Source organism: Haliaeetus leucocephalus, unplaced genomic scaffold (genome assembly GCF_000737465.1).
Source record: "Haliaeetus leucocephalus isolate CR32 unplaced genomic scaffold, Haliaeetus_leucocephalus-4.0 Scaffold795, whole genome shotgun sequence".
In the NCBI taxonomy this organism is placed as follows: Eukaryota; Metazoa; Chordata; class Aves; order Accipitriformes; family Accipitridae; genus Haliaeetus; species Haliaeetus leucocephalus.
In genome coordinates, this window is record NW_010973231.1 from 842,928 (window position 1) to 866,597 (window position 23,670).

At 44.2% G+C, this 23,670-nt stretch overlaps 1 protein-coding gene across 1 annotated transcript; it reads right to left on the minus strand.

The window, feature by feature from the left end:
* Positions 1-1,593: 1,593 nt before the first annotated feature.
* Positions 1,594-22,904, minus strand: GRPR (gastrin-releasing peptide receptor). The gene is made up of 3 exons (XM_010581519.1): positions 22,486-22,904; positions 5,583-5,934; positions 1,594-1,986 (listed from the first exon to the last, which is right to left on the minus strand). The coding sequence occupies exons 1-3, from the start codon at positions 22,902-22,904 to the stop codon at positions 1,594-1,596; spliced, it is 1,164 nt and encodes a 387-aa protein (XP_010579821.1).
* Positions 22,905-23,670: the final 766 nt, after the last annotated feature.

Here is a 23,670-nt window from a genome sequence, read left to right on the forward strand (position 1 = left end):
GAGGGGGTGCCCCAGGCAGTGGTGCCCAGGGATGGTGGGGGGACAGGGGAGGACTGCCCTTACCAGCACATCAGCGTGGTGGTGTGGCCACATCCTGAGCTCACATACCTGCATGTTGAACCTCACGCAGGGCACCGCTCCCGAAGGCAAAATCAGCTTAAATTTTCAGAGCTCTGCCTTTTGCAGTCCCTGGAGACAGCAGCTCCCACCAGCATCCCTGGGCACCCGCAGATGCAGGGCTGAGTGTTTTTATACTGCACACATGTCTTTTTCTACACTCAGAGAGCAAGACCAACACAAAGTTTTACTAGCTCTCATTTTTCTTTTGCTGTAGTAAGGAAAAGGATCATCATCAAAGAGGATGAGGGCCATTAAACACTCAATATTCTGTTACAGTGATTGGTTTATGGCCTCATTTTGCAGCAGCTTTCTTTATCAGGTGTGCAGCTTCATTGCCTGTCCTATAGCCCACACGCTTCATGAGTTTGTTATCTGCAGGACACTGTGCTCCTGTTTCCAGAATAGCTGGTACCTGACACGGGAGCTGCTCTGGAGTGAACATTATAGAAGACCTGATTCTACAATCTGTTAGCCAGTTTTGGACCTGTGTCTCCACAGATTTCTGTGAAGATAGAAGGAAAAAACCTGTGGGTTGGAGATCACACCTTGGATTGCTGATAGCTTTTACTGAAAAACTAGAGTGTTTTACAAAGCATCGCCGCATGAAAAATAGCTGTGCTTCATTTTCTATTAATTGCCTGCCCTTAGCCAAACCCAACTAAAATTTTGTGGTACCCTCTAGGTGGTGAAACATTTGCTGCCTCACACACTGAAGACAGGAAGAGCAAAACAGTAATGCTTGGAAAATGCCCTGCTGCCTCCTCCACAACATTGCAAAAGCTCACACATTTGAAAACTGTAAACATATTCCAACTCACATTTATTCACGTTACTGCTTTCACATTGATGTTGTGCAAGACACTGCTCATTTCAGATGGGGCCACCAACGTGCCCCAGTAAACTCTTGATATCTTTTATACCATGAATTAATACTGTAGTCAGTACATTAATAAATACTTGAAAAGTCTGTAAATGACCTACACTGAACTCCTTTGTAAAAGTATTTACCTTATTTAAATGGATTTATTTTGGTGTCAAAACATATAATACCATGAACTGCTGGATGCAGATGTTCTGACAAATTTTGTGCACCTGATATGGTCTTTGTCACTGCTGTAAGTCTGCCTGAGTTCGGGATTGAGCAGAAAGCGATGAAGAACCTGCAGAGCCAAACTAGATTTGATCTTAAGATGCTCACTTTGCTGTCATTAAAAGCAGTGGGTCTTGAAGCAACGCAGCACTTCCCAGGGAGATCCTGTGGGCTGGTGCTCAGTGATCTGCTGCTCCGGTGATGCCTCAGCCCAGGATGAAATGTTGGGTGCTTCAAGCTCCTCTGAGTTCTCTGAGCACATTGGACTTCCTCGCACACTTGTGTGCATGCGTGTGTGCGTGCGTGGGCTACTCATCCTCCCCACGGAGCAAAACCAAGCAGCTGCACCAGGCGTATGATGCGGCAGTCCCTGACTGTGCCCTTTAGACGTAGCCTTCATGGCAGACGTGGTTGCCGTTGATAAGGCTGAAGGTGGCCAGGGAATGGTTGGTGCTCTTGAGGGAGGTCATTCGTGTGGTGCTCCTGGCCATGCTCTGGGACCGGATAAGGAGGCGAGCTCTGCAGCAGAAGAGCTGGTTGTTGAACTGTTTCCGAAAGCTCTTGCTGAGCAAGTAGAGAGCAAACGGGTTGACACAAGAGTTAGTGAATGCCAGGATCCGAGCACAAATGCTGGAAATGAAATGCAGCACTGAGGTGTCCACCTCTGAGTAGTGGTAGGACCGGTATAAATAAATTATGTGAGTGGGAAGCCAGCAGAAGGCAAAGAGGCACACAAAGACCAGTACTGTCCTGGCCAGGCGCTTACGGGATTCAATCTGGAAGAAGAAAGAGAAATGTAGATTAGTAGCTATTCCCAGCTCAGACCAGTAGCTAACTATTTCCCCAGCGCTGCAGCTTTGGGGCCAGTCATGGCAGGTGGCATGGCGATAGCAGGGCAACCTGGACCGCAGGTGAACACTGAGTCAAGGGCTCTCCTTGTCTCTCCTCAATCCCCTTCCCCTAAAAAAAAATAATTCTGAAAATTTATTACATAAGGAAGTAGTCTTTCCTGTTTAGAGATAAAATTCCAATGGCTTGTCACTTTGTAAAATCCCAGCTCAGGCAACAAAAGTGTGGACACTGTGCATTAGTTATCCATCTGTAATATATACAATCATATGTAATTTATATGTATTAACTTATTACTAGTATTATTATTATTAGTTATGGGGTAGGGGTCTGGGATATTTCACAGAGCCCAGAGGCAGGAATTTCTGCCTTGGGGCCATGTGGTATATGTACACAAAAGTGCTGCCAACAGCTCACAGCCCTTGGAGACCAAGTGCAGCACTCAGAGGCCACAGGAGCCAGAGAAACCGAGAGAAGAAATCCTGTACTCAGAGAAACACCGAGGCGCTGGTGAGGTGGCCCCTTCAGCTGGAAGAGCTTGGGCCACGAGGAGAAGGCAGATGGAGGTGGTGAGTAGACGGATGACCTCTCAGCATAATTTGAACTTTTTCAGGGAACGGTGCTTTTACAATGTCAGCTAGCACGGAGTATAACCTTCATGCAGACAAGCAGCACTTTTGTTTTACTTATGCGTACAGGCTTGGAGTCAGCCCAAAGGTCTTGCTCAGCCAAGGGGAGCTGAGGTAAACTGTACCTTGTCTTTTGTCCGCCAGTGCTCCACACTAAGATAACAATGCCACTGGAAAACACATCTTTCTTCCTAACAAAGACAAGAGCCGTGACGGAGGTCACCCGAAAGGACAGGACAGACAGAGCGCCCAGAAAGACCTGCTGAGATGCCCTGCTCCCTGGGAGAGGTTGCACAGCCAGAAGTTTGCAGGCACAGAAAGCATAACACCACTGACTTTTCAGGGCTTCGTAACCTTCTCTTCTCTGGTAATCCCTGCACCTCTTCCCAGGCACTCCTAGGGAATGTGTTGGAGCCCGCTCCCTGTATTTGAGTCTGACCTGAACGGCCTGAAACTGCCCCAGCCCCGCTGCCCTTGCTCCTGCCCCGGTACGGCTACCATGCCTGGCCAGGCTCCAGGGACACTTGCCCATCCTCACTCCCCTTCCAAGCTGCACAAGTACCTCAGAAACTGAGCAGCTCACACCGGCTGGTCTTTCCTCAGCACAGCTGCAAGCAGGGAGTAGGCAGAAGAGACCCGGCAAGCCCATTTTGACTTTATTTTGTGCCCCTTTAACGGCACCGACTGAAAATCAGCCATTGAGCTTGGGAATGATTGACATGTATGAGATGATAATGTCTCCAGAGAGTGGGCTGAAAATTAAATCCTTTGAGAAAGGGCTCTCCTTGGCTAAACCATATATTCTTTTTAAATGTATCCTTAATTTGATATAGGGCTATAGAGGCCACATCTGCACTATAAAGAAAGGAAGCAATGCTATAAAGAAATCGATACCAGTTATCTCAGATGGAGACCTATAGCTCCTGAATGCACTGCAGGACAGGAATGATGGACTGACAGTGCTAGACTGCAGCCTGGTCTTTTGCTTTCTTTAGAGCTCTCTCCCCAAAACCAAAGGAGGAAAGGGCTGCTTTTACTACTCACTTTATCGTCACTAACTAAACCAGTCATTGAACCAGCAGAAAAATGGCCTGCAGGGGAAAAAAACTGGTGCACATTCAGAAGGGGAAAAGGAGAAGGATTTCAGGGATTGCACATCCTTTAACCGGCAGAAACCACAACTTTCCAGCCCCACTGTTTCACCTTAGCACCTGATGGCTGCGTGAGATGATTGTGTTAGGTCAGCCTGAGGAGGAGATGTCAGCTGGGTGCAATTATATGGAAATTTGTTCAGCTGAAGAATGACTTGTGTCAGTTTAGCTTATGTTGAAGCACACCTCAGTTGAAAGGAAGAGGTAAGGTAAATAAGGTAAATATGTCAAGGTCAATAAGTTGTTTAGAAACAAGTTACCCTGCTGTTATTTACTTACTTGGACAACCTAAGGCTCAGATGCATTCAAATTTAAGCACTGACCTGAAATACCCAGTTGCTCATGCAGGATTTAGATTCCCCCCTGGGGATGACTTTTTCTTGCCAGTTGCTTACAAAAGGAGCAGTCAAGAGGAAACAGTCTCCAGTTGAAAGGCTGGAGTTAGGCTGGCCAAATCCTGGCTAAATCCCGTCACTTCGTTCAGGACTCACGCATTTTCAGCCACACATTTTCAACGAGAGCATGAAACTCACTTGAAATACATGGGTCTCAGTTGAACCAGCCCAGCTGTGAGCTCTGTGGTGGGATGGTTTGGGGATTTTTATAAAAAAACCCCACACTCGAGGGTGACAGTAACAGAAGTAGCTCTGCTTTCAAGGGTACAAAGGGATCAGTAAAAGACTGTATTATTCTGGAGCAAATGGCCTACTTACATAAATCAAAGACTGTCTTAAGGTGAAACCTGAGGTTACCATCTATTGGACCAGATTCAGATTGACCAGTCTGACTTACTATTACAGGTGGGCAGGTTGTTCTGTCCACCACCACTCCCCTCTGGAGACAACAGAAAAAGAGGCAGTTGTAGAAAGAGAATTATAATGACCAAAGGGTTTAAGGGAAGAAGCCAGGACTTTCCTTTTCTCTTGAGATTTCACGCTGCAAAGATCACACCATCCACAAGACATATAACTTCGGTGCAACTGTGAGGACCCCACACGGTCCTGCTCTCTCCTCCTTCCTGAGGACCCTGCGCCCACCACTGTCCTCCTCCGGTCTCCAATCCCCTAGTCCCCCTCTAGCCTGTACTGGTTTCTGGACATGGCACAGCACCAGCAGATTGCAGCTGGAGCCGCGGTGAGCGCAGGAGGCATTGCCACCCTCATGGAGCACTGCGCACCTCCTGCCCTGACCCACCGTACTCCTGGCCCTGGGGGGACCTTGCAGAAGGGGCTTCCCCCCCCACACTCTCCCATTGCTGTGTCCTATTTACTTTTCAGTCCGGAGGACTGAATTACAGAGCCAGCCTTTCCCTCTGTGTGGAGAGGGACTGCTTGGTAGAGCAAGGCTTTATCTAAGGTCCTCTCTCTGACAAAGCAACTTTGAGAAGTTTTGATTTTCTGCTGTGTCACACCTCAGCTTCAATCTCCAAACACTGTCCCCAGCTCTGCTTCTTTCCCTGCATCCTAGTCAATACCTCCCCAGGCTCTGGCATGGGTATCCTGCTGTGTTTGCCATGGTAACCACCCTGCCAAAGTCTCTGAACTTAGAAACAGGAGAAGATGCTTTAACTGTTTAGCGGTGTGCCCTGGCTTGTGTCAACCATTTGAATTCTTTTAGCCCACCCAATCTACTAAAATCAGCACAACAGGGGCAGTCTGTCCCAAGGTAAATTTCCCTGTATGCACACTCTTTACTCCCAGATTCACAGGGAATGCGGATTTTGGTAGAAAGTCAAGTCTTTACCTGTTTCCTCACATGCACGTTTCCTTCCACGGGGATGTTGTAAGCGCTCCGGATCAAATTCTTAGCAATGAAATAATAATATACTGAAATGACAGATAGGGGAATGACATAAAAGATGAGAAATGATGCCATCGAGTGAATTTTGGGATGCAGCCCATCAGAATGCGGGTAAGGAGCACAGCTGACGAAGGTTTTATTAGTCCCTTTATCATGGAAAGGGTGCAGATCTGAAAACACTGCTTCAGGGATGGCAAGCAACATGGATACAATCCAGATTATAGCAGCTCTCACACAAATCTTCATCAGTGCATGGGATGCTTGGATCTCCATTGGCCTTACTATAGCTTTATACCTAAAAAAGAAAAAAGAAAAAAAAAATTATTGACCCCAACACTCAGGCATTGTATTCTTGCTCATCCCTTCCATTTAGAAAGAAAAAACCAAACAAAATCCTTTTTATTCAAGACTGTGAATTTTTTTCTGGTGTTTTAAATTTCAATGTTTTCAATAGATTTCTCATTTTAAACCAGAGCTACCTGTCATGGGTCCATTCAGTTTCATGTATTGATTCTCATTTAATTTAATTTGTAATCGACCCAACAAAGCACGGTGCTGGCTGACATTAATATGTATGTCCAAATAGCATTAAGATAGGAAATGCAATCATAGACTTCTCTTCAAAAGCATACAGCAGTTTGCACCCCTTCAAAGAATAGTGTTGAAGGAAACTGAATGGAGGTTTTGCCATATATTTCATTGTGAACTGTGAGTACACTGGCCTCCTGCAAGCCAAATCTTATGTTTTCTCAGGCTACAAAGAGCATGTTGCCCATTTTAATTGCTGTTTGGTGGTGTAGCTGGCAATTAACAGTTGTCTGTAACTCAATGCATGCAGGCTAAGTAGCCAGAGCTGCTAACTGACATTCTTGAAGAAAAAAAAATTATTGCTTGCTATGCTAGATACGTAGAAGACTTTTTTTGACTTGCAATTTTGTCTTTCATGATTTCAGCCTTTCAGAAAATTGTACTTTAGAATCCAAGAAAATGAAAGAAGCAAACTTATTTGAACCTGATGTGTGTAAGGAGAGACAGGATGGAAAACAGAAGAGCTTCATATCTGCCAAAGCCCTGCTCTGGAAGGAGCGTACACTCCAAGTAAATAATGATTCACATATGCATTTAAGGAACATAGTAGGAAAAAAAAAGATAATTAGGAAGAAATATCTACAGGTTTCATAAATTATTATTTAGGGTCATTATCATAACAATTAAAATCAGTTGGACATCTTTTGCAGGATCTACCTCCCCCTGCCCATGGCCTATTTGGTGCCTTTGTCACTGTCGGCTCCCTGGGGATTGATGGGTGCTGGGCCCTGGGCTGTCCCAGCCCACTGCTGGCGTGGCAGGGTACATCCCCACGTGGCTGCTCTGCAGTCCATGTCCAAGCTCTACCAGGATCCCGGCTCTTTCAGCCAGCCCAATTGGGCACTGGGATGGGAGCAGAGGTAGCAGGCATCATGCCCTGCCTGAGAGCAGGCGTCCCAGAAGGGTCCATCCACCGGGCAGCCCAAACCAGGGACACTTCATGTACGCGATCGATTCCCCACATACTATAGCCTGCATTATCCCAGAGAGGAGTCTGTCAGTTCTGCACTGTTTTAACTGGGTAATTGCCTTATTTGCAGGATAAACACACATTCAACTTCTAGTTATAAGCAATACCCTGTTCAGCATGCCTGTCCTTTCCCTCTGTGTAGGTATACATGTGTGTACATCTGTGTGTGTATTTTTTATATATACACGTATATTTATATGCATATATTTCATACATATACATGTATACGTAAGTATATACATACTTACAATTACATTTATTTATATTTATTTTTATAAAGACTGTGTCTGGACATCTCATCATTTGCAGATGTTTCATCATACAATGCCACAAGTGGCTTGTGTAGATGATTTTTTTTCTTTAATGGACTGCAAACACCTTGCTCAATAGTCTTCTGTTTAACCACTTATTCTCCAAGCTCTACAGCTTCCCTTTATTCCAGCTATACGGCTGCAGCAGCCAGATACAGTAGTTTTCAGGCTTGCTTAGCACCTCTTTAACTTGCATTCTGAAGCTGGGGATTCAGGTGGTGTCATACTACAAAGCACAATCTTCCAGTGCAAGATCATCATCTCAGGTGAAGAAAATCACAGCACTTAAACAAATATGATGTTACGACTATTGCAGTAATAAAATGGAAGAGCTAGGCAGATTACTAAAACAACATAGGTGAAATAGCTCATTTTATACCCTGATTTCTAGTTACAGATTATTAACAGAAACACCAGGTCACATCTTCAGTAAACCCTAAGGAAGATAAATGCAAAAAGAAATTAATTATGTATTAAGATATTAACAAATTTAGTTAATTCAAAGGTATTTCAGCAGGTGTTTATTGTGTACTTACCAACACGGCATGTTAGCATAATTATTTCAGGGATTTTCTTACATAATATAGCCAGCTGAGAGAATATTTTCCAGCATTGATTTCCATTCACATGAATGAATTGAAGAATACAGAGAAAGAGAGATTCTGTTTTATTTTTATTAACATTAATAGAGTAGGGTGAGTCAACAAATGAATCCATTTTAAGTTATTAGTACATTTTAATTGGAGATGGGATTTTCAAACAATATAATTTTGAAAGAACATAATTAGAAATGGCTTGCAAAGCGCTCAGTGTAGACTCAAATCATGAGGTCGAAAGCATAAAAAGATAAAAAAGAAAAAACAGAGCTAGAAAATAGGGTTTGAAAATGTAAGTTCTCAGATGTAGGAACACAGGTAGATATATTCTTAAGAGCCTGACAATTGAATCAAATTATTTTGCTGACTATCTGCATGACTTCTTTGACGGTGGGCTAACTTATTCAGAAATCTTCAGCAATCCCTGTTATCCTCCGAGTATTAATGCTTAATTGATGAGTATTGATCTGGTGGGAGTCTCCATTTCCAGCCACCTTCTTGATGTGTCAGGGCGCCTCTCCCCAGCTCGCATCTCAGCATCTCCACTCTCCCACACCAGCTTGGGTTCAGGACAGCAGCTGCGGGGGTTGCTCTGTGTGAGGGCACGGGGGGGCACGCGTGAGCAGTCGGACCCCCGGGCTGGGGCTTGGGCTGGGAGACCAGTGGAAGATTTGTCTGTGGTGGGTGCTCAGGGAGTGAAAAAGCTGCACCTCCTGGTTGGTTTCTGAGTGGGGCTCAGAAACCCCTTCGCTCCTTTACTTTTCCACACCGCTTTCCTGATAGGGTCAACCCTGGATTTTACAATTTATTGGACAATTCTTAAGAACTGCAGCAAGGTAGACTGGATTTGAGCAGCAGCTGGTCCTGTTCTTCAGCGTCTGTATTTCCAGCTTGTGTGTCAAATATTATTTCAAACTTTCCACAGCTTTGTCCTCTGCAACTTCTTTTTCAATGAGCTAGCCTGAGGCACAGAATTTTCCCGTATTTAACACCCAGTATTTGAATAATCCAATCCACTTTGAAGGGGACATTGATGAATATGCCTATACACCTCAGTGCAGCCATGGACCTCGGTGGCCAGCCGAGTGAGCCCTCATGCAAAGGTCTTACAACAGCGTTATTTTTCACCATCCAGTAGCGCAGGCTCCGAGAGTATGTGTCACATTGCACGCTCAGCTTGTCTGCAGTAGATCCAGACATGGTCTTGGATTTGTCACCTCTGCTGCTTTCACATTCAGTCTCTAATTATTGTTTGATACCACTTTTTTCAGCTGAACTCCTTTCCCAATCCGCTTTTAAAGAAATTTTTGAAAAAGATTAAAAACAAGAGGTATGATTTTGTGCCCTACAAAAAAGGCCAAAACTTAAAAAGAAAAATATGCCTTCTGAAGATTCAGTTGAATAAAAAATGATACAGTCAAGAACTTGTATCAACTCCAATCTCTCTCCAGTTGTCAAACGGCCCAGGTGAAAATGACGGGGTTGCCAATCTGATAGGAAATATGAAAGAGATGCTGACCTTTATTACTGCTCAGTCTTTGAAATTCTTTGTTCCTGCTGTGCTTGTGAAGCAGCAACCTGCCTCATGCACAGCAGCTACCAACGACCTTCTGGCCGGGATGGATGCCAGCGATGTCTGTGTCTCACAGTCTTGTTCAAAGAAGCCCGCATGAAGAAATTACACATGGGGCTAGCTAACATGCAATTACTAGAATCACAGTTCATGAGGCACCATGAGGATTTGCCCTAGAGGGCAATCCTCCCCTCCACCAGCCACAGTGACTCCGGTGCCAACCCTCTTCTCCAGGTCAGTCTCCTGGCCTCCAAGAGGAGCCTGGTGAGAGGGTTGCTTCAACCCAGAAAGCCCGAATTCAGTAACTTATAATGCAGGATCACTTCTTAACATAATCCCACAAATTCATTGAGGATTGGTAGAAGCCCATGGAGTGTGTGCCTCTCCACTGAATCCTGGAAAATATCTTATATGTCTCTTAGGGTCTTTGTCGTGCTCACTGAATAATTGTTTCTCACAACTGAAACTACTGAAATTACCATGAACCGCTAAAATGTGACATACAAGGTTTTTCTGTGGTAAATACTTTTTCCCACTGAGGTTAATATGCCAGGGAAACTGGAAAACTGTGTCATTATCCTTGTATTAATAATAATGTAACTAACGATAACACCACCTGATGTACTCTAAAACTTTGACTGTGCAAACATTGGTTAATACTGTACACTTAGACCCAAAGCTGCAACTTCAAACATAAACACAGAGGTAGCTTTATCATGAAGAAGACAGTTACAGATACACTCTCCAAAGACACAGATCAAAATAAGGCCCAAAATGGATGTCAAAGTTTCCTAGATGCAGTTTCTCTGCTGGTGCAAAATATTTTAGCCATCTTTTTGCTCCCCAGCTGAGCCAAGAAAATACACACCTGCTGATGTATAAACAGACTTTGCCCTCAAAGCCATATTGCCTATACGTTCCTAAGCTCAGAGATATGAAGGGTTGTAATTTTGCTCTCACACTGGGGAAGAAAGGACCTTATCCCTAAGGCGGCAGTTCCAGTGCATCCCTCATGGTTTTTTACTGTCACCTTCACCCACTTGTGCCTGCTACAACAGCCACAAAAAATAAATCAGAACAACTAAAGCATGGGAGGAAAATCAGGTGCTTCCCTTGGATTTTAAATTAATTTAGCTCCGTATGTCTCACTGTCTGGTTTTTGGTTTTTTAGGCACGTAACTTTATGTTGCATGGGGAAGCTGGTGCTGTAGGCAGCCTTAGCTTGCTTTCCTCTTTTATGTTTGCTTTTTATTAATGCCTTTCCCCCTTCCCTTATGTCAGCAATTAAAACTAATATAGATGGTCCATACAACAGCCCTCATTGTATATCTGGTAGGTACGGGCTGCGAAAAAAGAGACAGGCTTTTTTAAGCTGGGAGATACCACCTTCTGCAGCGTCTTTACAAGTGGTAGGTCAGTAGATCTTAATTTCAACCAAAATAATTTGTGTCCTTTGTAATAACTGCAATTGCTGCCAGTGGCAATGGGAAAGAAACATCCCTCCCTCATGGCAGCGAAGGCGGCTGGTCACACAGGTAGGTGGCTGTCAGAGACGTTCCTGGTGACTGAATATGACGGCAAGGATTGTATAGCACCTATGTGCTGGCCACTACACCGCTCTCATCTATTGAATCTGACTTAATAGAGGCACTAAATTGCTTTCATAACTCTTTCTTCCTTACTTTTTTCAGCAGTAAGAGTGTAGCAAGAGAAAATGGCTGAAAGAGGCTCTGCCACAGAGTACTACCCCTTTTTATCACAGCCCTTCCACGCATGCCTATCTTCCTGCAGCTGAACATCATGCTTGCAAGAAATAGAAGAAGAGAAGAAAAATCCTCCCTATCCTTCGTATAGGGAAATGGGACACTGCCCACCCAAAATTAATTTGCAGGAGTACTTCACTTTCAGGAAAGTTTCCTCCAAATAGTATCATCCATTACTGTCCTACACTGTTTACATAAAAAGATCCTGGGCCCCACTCCCGAATTTGTATAATGGTTTAAAAAACCAAGTGCATTAAAACCTGTTCAAACAAAATTTCAGAAGGCTTGCCTGCCCTTGCTTCATTACCAGCCCCACTCTTTAGACTGCATCAGTCTGGCAGAAAGATTTGCCACATTGCCACTTTCTGTTTTTTCTCTGAAGTGAGAAATCCACTTACAAACTTCTGAATCTGTTTAAACTGAGCTCTATTTTGAGATGTTGGGCTAATGTGAACCTGAAACTTAAATAAAAAAGCAAGGATTAGTTGGAATGGACTGATGTCTTACAAAAATAGTCATGTAAATTGCTGTGAAGTAAAAACACTGAGTTCTTCCCAGCTCCAGAAAATGAGCTCCTGAAATTGCCGCAACTTCCTATTATAATAATGAAAGAACTGCCTCTCAGTCAGCATGTCCCCATATTTCGTCTGTTCCCACCTGTAACCAAAAGAGGGAGAAAAGATGTGCAATTCCCACTTCCTCTGATTCTCTGTCATCTGTTTCCATTTGCAAGCTTAATGCTTATCACCATTGATCTGGTCTTGGCCCATGAATAGACTGAACAAAAATCTTCTCATTAAAATTTTGTAATTATGTTCTACTAGTATCCCATTATTGTTTTGCCCACAAAATATGAAGGACTGGCTCAATTACCATGCAAAAAAGCCTCAAGCAACAGAGAAGAAGTTGACACTATGCAAAAACTGCATAAATGAAGCAGGTGGAGCCTTGTTGAATGTGAAGCTCCACTTGGAAAGCAAAGAAAAAGTCTTACTAAATATCTGAAGAAATTTATGAGAAATGCAATGCCCCAAACTTTCTTTATTGTTTCCACAATGAATGTTAGGAATATTTATAGCTCTGAAGACAATTCAATAAATCCACAGAATTGCTAGACTGTCTAACTCATCAACACACTCCGACAATCTATTCTGGGTCTATCTGTTTTCCGCATACTTATTTAAGATTATCATTATTATGCATGATTCTTGGGTGACATCTGTTATTAAAATCTTTACTTTAGTAAATCGCATATGGGCACAAAGACATCTCTAATGGGCTAGTCTTACATACATTGGCAGGTACTGCCTACTTTCTCTCTTGTTATTAATTTACATTTAAATGAAAAGAAAAAGGAGGCACTGATGGAATTGGCGTAGTTCTTACTTTTTAAAGGGTGTGTTCAAATTTCAGTCTGTATACCTGCATACTGCTACATCATCCTGGAATCTGGACAAATGGGAATTTCAGTCCAGGAATGACTAAGGTAAGAAATGGGACAGAGTGTTTTAGAGACCATTGAACTGCACTACACACTGGGGAAGGAGAGCTTAAACAGTAACCATTTGATAGTGAATGTGCTATTGGATGTAGCAGCTGTGGTGTGCTTATCTTAATTTTGTGGAAAGAGGAGAAAAAGCTATACATATATATGTACATATATATATAAATATATGGAACTTTAGAGAAGCAGGTTTCCTAAAATTAAAAGCAGCTGTCAGATCAACTGACTGGGAATATAAATGTAAAGGGGGCAATGCTAACTATACATTAGTAGCTGACCTCCAGCCTCCTCCCTTGTCTCCCCCACCTTGCCCTGAAAAAACTGTGCAGGGCAAAAAGCTGCCCTGAATAAGAGAAAATGAGGAGTCATGCTAAAACCTCAAAGAAGTAATTAAAAAAATCAATATACAACAGATGGGAAAAAAAGCAAAAGTAAATGACAGCAAATATCAGAGTTTAAAAATGTTGGTGACTGATAAGGGAAGCTGGAGGAGCCAACAAATTATCAAAGGTCGCTGTGTAACAGACAAACATGCATTTTTAAATACATCAGAACAAAAAAAAAAATTAGTAACTCAGGCATACACATAAATGTTGAAGATATGAACAATGATGAGACAAGGCGAAAAGCAATGACTACATATTTGTCTTCAAGACCCAATGTGGAGGAGGTATCTATACCATGTGCCCAGTGCTATAGATACAGCAGAAAACTCGTCAGCTATATTAAAGAAGATGTGAGCCACCATCTGCTAACACAAACCACTTTCACACCAGCAAGCCTGAATAATTTTCACCTAAGAGTATTAAAGGAACCAGATGGGGAACAACTGGTGTTAATTTTTTTAGAAATCTTGAAAAAGTGGAGAAATTCCCCAGAAGTGGAGAACTGGCTCCAAAGTTCCGAAGTTCAGAAAGCTGGAAGGTGTGACCAAGAAAACTGCAAGTATTTGGGTTGCCCAAGCCCAGTTGTGGATAGAACAATGGAGAGGTTAATCCTACTAACAGAAGATAATTAATATGTCTGTCTTGTTTAATGCACAGCAGATTTAGTATTTTTTTTAATATTGTCCCAACATTATAACTGATGTAAAATGGATGTTGGCCATGCTGCCGTACAAGGGAGGCACAGCCTGCATGGGCATGTTGGCATGGGTGACTGTCCATGTAGATATGCACATGTGTGTGCCGGGGCACGCGTGGTCCTCCCTCCCCTATCCACGCCCATGCAATTCCTGCTGTTCTCCCATGGGACAAGGGTTAAAATTAGCAGTCCTGGACTGGGAGGCAGGGCCATTCCAGGTGGGGACCCTGACCCCCATGGCCTCCCTGGCAGGTCCTCAAACATGCCGGTAAAACGGTGGCAGTGTGTGGAGCCGTTTCTAGCCCGCGTCCTGGGAACCTGCTCTAGCTGCAGTGTTATTTATTGCGTATACCAGCTCCCTTGAGCAGGCTATAAAACCCTTGCTGGGAAAGTTTGCAGATGACACAGTGGCTGACCAGAATGTAAAAATATTTTAGAGTCATTGGGATAAATGGCCATAGTTTAACAGAAGCCATTTTAACTCAGCCAGGTGTAAAATAGTATATCTAGGACTCAAGTGAGCAGATTATGCCAAAAAATTAGCGATCTTTCAAGAAGAGAGGAGACCAAGAGAAGACATTGGAGCATCTCTTCTGCACCTGACAAAATGAGGTATCCTGTGCCATTCTCACCGTGTCACGGCTCTAATGTAATCAGTACCTGAGCTAGCTAATATAAAGCTAAGTCGGTTATATGATGCTTAAGTCCTTTCTGTGGCTTCAGTTAACATAGGTGTCATAAGAGACCATCACATCTATATGACCTTTCAGCTGCATGTTGGGGCTGAACAATCTAGTGTTATCCTTGACAGCTGTTACCATAGAATCACAGAATGGTTTGGGTTGGAGGGGACCTTTACAGGTCATCTAGTCCAACTCCCCTGCAATGAGCAGGGACATCTTCAACTACATCAGGTTGCTCAGAGCCCCGTCCAACCTTCTTCCAACCAACTTCCAATGACAGCGCATCCACATCTTCTCTGGGCAACCTGTTCCAACGTCTCACCACCCTCATCATAAAAAATTTCTTCCTTATGTCCGACCTAAACCTACCCTCTTTCAGTTTAAAACCATTGCCCCATGTCCTGTTACTACAGGCCTTGGTAAAAAGTCCCCCTCCATCTTTCTTAAAAGCCCTTTTAAGTATTGAAAGGCCACAATAAAGCCTCCACAGAGCCTTCTCTTCTCCAGGCTGAACAACCCCAACTCTCTCAGTCTTTCAGTTATGCTATTAGTTAGATTATTATGCAGTGGTTAGAGGTCAGATGGATTTGGATTTGAAATGCGTAAGTTCTAAGTGGTGAGGGTAACAGGATGCCGGAGACAGATGAGGGTGACAGGGTGATATGTGCACCTTTAGTCTGAATACTCAGAAAGTTGCCTAGTGTCACTGAAAAGGTCTGTTTTAATCCAAATCCTATGAGATATTCAGTGGCCTTTGTGCACGATGAGGGCAAGAAATGCTGCTGAACTGGATGGCTAGTGCAGTCAGTGCTGGTCCAGCATCTGCATCTCTGGTTCTCCCAGGTCATTCAACCATCTATGTCTAAATCTCATGCTTCAGGGCTGTCTGGAGGTGTGAAGAAGTGTTTTTTCCTCTCAGGGTGTTGTGGTACTGTTTTCTGTGCCACCTTCCCACAGAGCTGCAGAGACTGGCCGCAGCTGGAGGGCAGGCAAGGACAGGACGGGCAGAGCTCTGACAGCACTTCTCCCTTCGATGCTCCACAGTATTCTGCAGTCTGGTTAAACTGATCACTAGCCTAGCATCAGGAGGGGAGTTTTCTGCAAGGGACTCCAGCTTTCTGCCTTTCTCTACAGCATAGCAATTGGCTTGCTGCTAGGATGCCTTCTGGTGCCTCAGCACTGTGAGGGACCCAGGCATCATCCTCGTTTTCTGCCCCAGGGTACAGGCTGGTCTTCTGGACACCGAAATCCCCTGCTCCGCCTGAGGTCGTATGCAGCAGGCGGTATGAGGGGGAATCGAAGAGCCTGCTATGGGCAGGAGCTCGGGCAGGATCTTATGTTCTACATGGTTTGGGGTGAGGTGGGCAGACGCGTGCGGAACTAGAGAGAATCAAGGTGAGGGGGCTCCACAGGGCTAGCAGTGGGGTCTTTTTTCAAAACAAGAAGAAAACAGGCTATTGCAAGGCCTGTCTGCGAGCAAAACAGCTGCTGGGTATTTCACTGCATATACAGGACAGGCTGTGCCTGCTTCTCCTTTTTCAGCTCAACTCCCTTCTACTCTTCTCAGCCAGGCTGTTGTCCACATCTGAACACCAAGTAGTAACACATGAACTAATGGGACCACCGTGAGCTTGTCTCCCCACAGCGATGCCGACGTGCCAGCCCACCACGTTCAGTCTGACACACAGCTGGCAAATTCTCCACAGCCAGTCGCTCTCCTTATTAACAGTGTGTGCAGCATCTTGTACCATGAGACCATGACAACTGATTGGGGTTTTTAGGTTTTACTGAAATGTAAACAATAGGTAATCCAACTTTTCTTCCTTTTGATTGCTTAAATATTGACAGTCTCCAGCACATTAGCACTGACTCTAACCTCGGATTTGTGCACCGGTCCCACTGATATAAACAGGAGCTCTAATGTTCCTGGTTATAGAAGTACATCTATCGTGTTTTGGCCATCTGCTCTGGCTAATCAAGGTATTCAGAAAGTTTGTGCTGTTTGATCTGTTTCTCTTGGTGCAGACGGATGCAGGGGCTGAGGAAATGAGAGCTAAAACCAAGGGTGTTAAGAGTGTTTATATTATATTGACACAGTGGCCAGCAACACAGGATCTAAGACTCCGTACATCAGCTGAAAGAGATATGTGTATCTCTCTCTGCACATGCCCTGTGCCGTCAGCACGGGAAGAGCAGCGGCACGGACACCATGCCAGCAGCAAGGGTTGAGGAGTGGCTGCCTGGTGCTTCAGTTGGAGGGAAGGCTTTGGGCTGGGGTCCGAAGCCCCTCTGGTTTTCTTCCCCAGCTTGGAAGGACCAATGTTCTGGCTGAGATCACGTCAGTGGATCTAAAACATACACATGGGGGGTATCATTCTGCCTACTCGCATCGACCAGATTAGAGGCTGTCTTGGTAGTTCAGAGAGTGGCTTTCTTCCCCACCCTCACAAAACCTTCCCGAGGCTGCACAGTAAATTGCTCCAAAATAGTGCCTTAGTTACCTGATGGGATTTCATGAATGCTGTGACTAGACTGACCAGAATAAATTCATAACTGCTATGGACCTGACACTTTACAACTGATGGTATTAAAAAAAGTGTCACTCTGTAAGTCAACTCAATGGAAATCTGGTTTGGCTTTCCATAGCTTTATTTCAGGGTGGCACACTTCCCTTAATCCTCTTGTGGAGACATAATCCAGTGATTGTAAAATAAAACAAATAAACTGACATGTAGATATTATTTCTCCTCTGGTATTGTACGTAATATTAATAGTAGGGGCTGAAGACATCCAAATCACAGAAGAGATGAGTCCACTAACAAAGATTTTTGCATATTTAAAAGTATCTTTCTAGAGATTCTGGATTTGTTTCTTTCCTTCCACACTATTTTTTGGGGAGAGGGGGTTGTTTGAAGTTTTTTATTTCTTAGATAAACAAACTGTCATATGAGTCCAGAGGAACATCAGAAGTTGTGTCTGTGATCCACTCCAAGGGACCCAGCACAGCTGGAAGAATGGCAGCATCCCTGCGTTCATGCCTGCACCCAAGCACTGAGGTCAACTTTTCCAAAGCTAATGTCCTTGTTTCAGACATCCCACACGACTGCAATTTCTGCTGTCAGCAGCTGGTCTTACCAAGGTAAGCCACCTAACCTCACACGTAATGTCACTCCGTGTGTCTCACTACACCATCGCCCTCTTCCACCCCAGACCAGCAGGCAGCTGCAGCTGGCAGGCATTGCTGCAGTTTTCCAGTGCTAAAACCTAGATAATCCAAGGTGCTTAAAGTAAAGATGCTGCTTGTAAACTCCGATTACGCTTTACACTTACTCTGCTGGGTGCTTGTAAAAACACCATTACTTTAGGAAGGTTTCAATGCATGAACACCAGGGCATTTCAATTTTTTACCATGTCAGCAAAACAGTGGGGAAGTATGATCAGTGCTTGACAGCTTGGGTAATTCAAATGCAAATGTACAAACCCTGTCAGTCATGGGAGAAACAGTCAATTAAATAAAGACATCTCCCATGACAAGGGCAATTAAATGGGCTGCTTTTCATCCTACTGAGCAAAGATTTTCCTTAATCTCCTGTCGCTTGCTGCGCCAGCCTTGGCTTTTCTGCGGGGCCAGGTGTCACCGCTCTCACAGGTGCCTCGGGACCCCTTCCCTTCGCACCGAGGAGGAGGAGGGCAGGCCAGCGGTCGAACTCAAACTCCCCCTTTGCTGGGATGAGCTAAGCAGCAGCTGAAGAAATCCGCTGCCTCCACAGATCAGAGCAGCAGGGTAGACAGATGTCCTTCCCCTGCCAACCTCATTTACAGCCCTAAACCACACAAACACGCATACGCACGCATGCACTGCTTGTTTCCTTGCGCTTGTATACTCAGCCCCGGCGCCTTATCACTCATGGAGGGTGGCTGTAAGCACACCACAGACTTTAACCCTTTCCCGGCTGCTTTGCAAATTTGCCAAGCTTGCAGGAAAACAGGTCTCGCCGACAGCTCCCACTGCTCCTGCAACTGCAGCTAGACAGATGCAAGCACTGTGCAGCCAGTGGATAGTCCCACAGAAAATACATTTCTAATATTGTTAACTCTTCTTTGCCCTTTCTCGCACACTCTTTCAAATAATTTAACTTTAGCCTGATGTGATCTCCTGATTGTGCACAGAGCCAACCTAAGCACCCAGGGATCCTTTGGCTGTGCCCTATCTAACCGAACCTGTGCAGGCATGCTCGTCTGCACCCATATCCACACAGAGCACCTTGCAGGCTGGGACACTGCCACTGCAGGAAAAGCTGAGATCAGCAGTTTGTCCCTCTGTTTCTCCTCGAGAAAAGTTTGCAAGTGTGCAGTCAATCCTCTTGACAACGACTAGGTCTTGGTGGGTCAAACCACTGAGCAGCTTTAGGTCCTCTGTGCTGGAGGTTGGCACTTAGCTGAGTGTTTGCAGTCACCAGCAGATGATAGATTCGGTATTATTAACCCTGCCTAACACATGGGAAAGTGGGAATGGAAAGAATAGAAGTGTACCTCAGGAAGGTACACCCTTGCACCCATGACATGGGCTGTGCAAAAATCTATTAAAACTGGGCCCCTTATTTTCAGAAGGTGATCCAAAGCAACCAAGATGATTTGTACAATTGTCGTAACATGTAGCTTACGTGTCCCACCGCTCTCTCACGTACTGTATCTGCCCTACCCACTGCCTTTCATCTTGTGTTTCAATGGTCACGTCTTTGGAAATGACCCTGTTGTGTCACACTCTGATGCTTTTCTTTACACAGCAGATTTCTGACCCCTGCAATGCCAGGTCTCTCTAGGCATCACCACAATACCTTCAGTAATGCCAGCAGTTGTTCCCACTTGCTTTTGCCAGTGGAAGGACACTGGAACTGAGAGGTTTTTATTATTATTTTTTGCAGAAGATGAATTATAGACAAAAGGTCTGGGGGGGACTGACAAGTCTCCCTTTCCTTGGAGACAGTGCCATGTGATGCTATTCACAGCAGATGGTTTGGGAGTTTTTTTCTCTCCCTTGCTTTATGGCTTTCATTCATCAGAACAGGGACATTCACATGCTTCATGAGGCATCTCAGGTAGGGTTCACATCACTGAACATTAGCTATCTTTGGATATCTAACCTGTGCTAAACAACAAGGCTTCCTCTATAACCAAGGAGGGAGACAGGTATCCTGACACGGTGATTTATCCTGTCTCCTCTGGAGGTGACTCTTTCCGTGGACCAGGGGACACCTTGCTGACTATCCCGGAGTGCCCCCACACCTCAGACAGCAGAAGCCAAGTGAGATGAGCCATACCCGAGCCGCATTACCTGCTGGACTCCTGAGTCCTCATGCTACCCTGCTCACACCACCGTGCCCCTGTCTTCTGCAGGTGTTTCCTGATGGGAGCTGCCACTCGTCCTTTGTGCAACACCACGTCTGGCCTCAGAAAGGGTTGTCTGTGAAGCCACCCCAGGGCTCAGGCTCAGCACCTCCCTGCCCCAGGGGCCGCAGCAGGGTATTGGGCTGCCAGTCCCTTCACAGACCCCGGCAGGCACCACCAGGTTGGTCACAGTCAACTTGGAAGTTTTCCCTGGGTGGTTTAAGTTTATTTTCCTGATGATTCTGACATGATTAATACTGGGGCCTAGAGTTCAGGGTGACAGTTTTAAGAAAATAAAGATGGACTAATGGTCTGTGAGCTGACAAAATATAGACTGTATTATTTTATAACAAAACTATCCTAGTACTGCTGTTAATATACCAAAACAGAAACTTCATCAAACATCATAGATTTGTGGTTCAATGCACAGCATTTAAGATTCCTAGATCTAATAAAGGTAAAAGTTTCATCATTATCTCCTTCTGCAGTGGACAACAGATGCATTAGAAGAGGGTAAAATGATCTCTTGGAAACAGAAGCATAAAGTCTTCTCCCACATGCCTGTCCCCTTTAGAGCCAAGTGGCATTGAAAAGTGTGGTCATGTTTGATCACCAGGGCAGCATGATGGTTAATAGGATGCAGATAAAGCTGAAGTTCAGAATTTAAAGTCACCAACCCCAAGCTTGCCACAGCTGCTGTTTCCTGTTCTGTTTGCTCACTTGAGGCAAAAAAACGCTATTGATGTGCTGCTCAGTAAAAGCATTTACAATATTTACTTTATGTGGCACGTGATTAGATAGCAACAAATCTCTCTAAAATAATCTTCTTTATGATGCATTTTTCTTTCCCTGAGACCCCTTAAAACAACTTACATTACAGCTTTGGAAAGATGAGTTTCCTGGAGAAATACTTAGTATTTTCCTAATGTTTTCTTCAGAGCAGGCAGGGGGGATCCAGCCACCACATGAAACTCAGGAGTAAAAGTGTAGGTGGTCCTTTTCTAGGGCATTTGTGCAGTTTTCCTATTTTTCCCAACAATTTTAGAGCAAATTGCTTGAAGACTTTTGTCTACACATAGGCCTGTGTGTCATCTGCTATTGGGGCAGGCAGTGCTATTTTTATACTTACACCAACATGGAAGAGTTAATAAACATATTGACTGTTCTGTCTCTGAAACACTATGGAATCATCTGCTTTCATTGAGAGCACATAATGTATATTGAAATATGTGTATGAACTACCTTGAAAACTGGACAAAAATATTCTGATGTTTTAAAGTAGGTTAGAAGGAGGGACACAGAGTGGCATGCAAGGGACTACCTAAAGCAAAATTAGTTTTACTTTGTGACCAAGAAATACAATCCCTGGGTCTTTTTTGAACAAAACAAAACCGATTTTTTCTCATTGGAAATCTTAGTACTTCTGTAAGATTCTATAACTTTAGCATGGTGACAATGTATTCCTTAATCTCTTTCTGAAGCATCCAAATTAGAAACAAAATATCCCGGCTTCTCTGATGTACATAGGAGTTTCTATAAAAGCCAACAGTCTAATAAATACTTAAAACCTTTCCAGATAGGTAGGCTTCATCCTTCCAAATAACATTCAAATTAAAATGTCATTTGAATTTAAATCTGCATGCTCTGAGACAGTTTTCCAAAGCCTCACAGAAATCTAAAATAGACCTGGCTTATTAGAAGCATATAATTTGTTAAAGTCAAGCTTGTTTTCACATATTCTAAAATAGCATAGCTATTACATGTTGATTTTTACCAAACATCATTGGAAGACAAAGTTTCAACAGCACGGATCAGTTTTGACTGGATAAGGGGCAAACAGTTTAATCAAGGGAAATACACTGGCTACAGCAAACTGAGATTCCTGGCTTCATGCATCCTCATTTGAATATTTGGAACATATTTCATGAAATATTGCCTCACATGTTATTAGCCTTAAAGAAGAAAGCCACTAGAAAGAATTGATTCTAACTGCAGTTTAAATTGCTGCTCCAGTGCCTTCACACTTCATGAAATATGGATCAATTATCTTTTGGGCAAATATGAACACGTTAGCTTTTAACAGAGCTTCATTAATGGTATTTTCTCTCACTGGTCTTTAGCTTGATCTGCTCTTGTTTTTCTTTTAATTAAGCTAGACTATTAGCTAAGCGGCACAAACATTTAGTTTAGCCTAGGAGAAGCATTCTGCGTTCAGTCTGCATCCGCCGCAAGTTGTGCGCTCATAACAACCAGAAATTAACTGAAGTTCTTCTTCCCTCATTAGGTTAAAAATATACATGTTACCTGAAAATATGCATTCGTAACTGTGCATTTTATGGAGTCGTAATTATGCAGACTTCTTTCCAAGGCTACAGCAGCCAGCTTACCTGTCAGCTGAGAGAGCAGTGAGGGTAAAGACTGACACCCCCACAGAGGTGAGCTGTATGAAGGGGATAAGTTTGCAACCAGTTCTGCCGAACAGCCACTCGTCGGCGAGGTACCTGCTGGCATCCACGGGCACACAAGTCACTAGAAGCAGCAGGTCTCCCAGAGCCAAACTGGAGATGAACAAGTTAGGGACATTTCTCATGGATTTCACAGTACAGAAGATCTTAATCAAAGTAATATTGCCAATAAGGCCTATCAAAATGATGATCCCGTAGATCGTGGGGATGGCGTAGAGGAACGCTGGGTAGAACCAGTCGTCACCAAGGAGGGAGAGGTTTGCACTCTGGTTGACAGAGATGTTGTACAGAATGAAGTTATCTGTTTCTAGGTCTAGCAGAAGGCACTCTCCAGATGCCATTGTCCTACTTTGTTCTTCTCAGAAGACAGCTTTCTTCTTTGAAAAAATCCTCAAATAAATTTCTTGCTTTAATTTTGCTGCTGCTTGCTGGCTTTCAACAGTCAGAAGAGTTTAAAAGTCGTATTACTTTGTGACACATCTTGACAATAAACAACCAAAAAGCAAGTGCAGCTGGCTCAACAGTACTGTTTCCATAAGGTGAAAGGAGAACACCGTTTAGCATAGTTTAAATCCTGAAACTTGCCTTTTCCTCATCGACTTGTCTCGCTGTTAGGTATTCCTCAGCCCTGGAAGGCCATTTATCAAATTCAAAGACCAGTAAGTCGGAGGCATTTTCAAAACCGAGGCTCGTTAAATTCCCAGCTTCAGGTCTGCCAAGCAGAACCGGCTCTGAAACAAGGGAATTACAAAAAGCCAGAACTTCTGGTAGTTGCTGTCATGCTGCATTGCCAATCTCTCCCGGCTTTCAGCACCTGCGCTTGCCAGCTGGATTTAAAGCGAGGGAAAAGCAGGGCTCCGCTGGCGGCTCGGATCCTATAGGCAGGATCTTCTGGACGTCAATTCTTCCCTGCTTCCCCTGATGAGAGCAGCCTTGCTTAAATGACTGCGGTAATTCCGGGGAGCCTCCGGCGAGCGCCGGAGAATGCCAGCCACCTGCCGGACACACTGGTCACTGCCCGGGTGGAGGGGAATAAAATCCACGCCAAAACCTCCCTTAACTCCTTCGGGGGGGGGGGGGGGGGGGGGAAAAAAAAAAAAAAAAAAA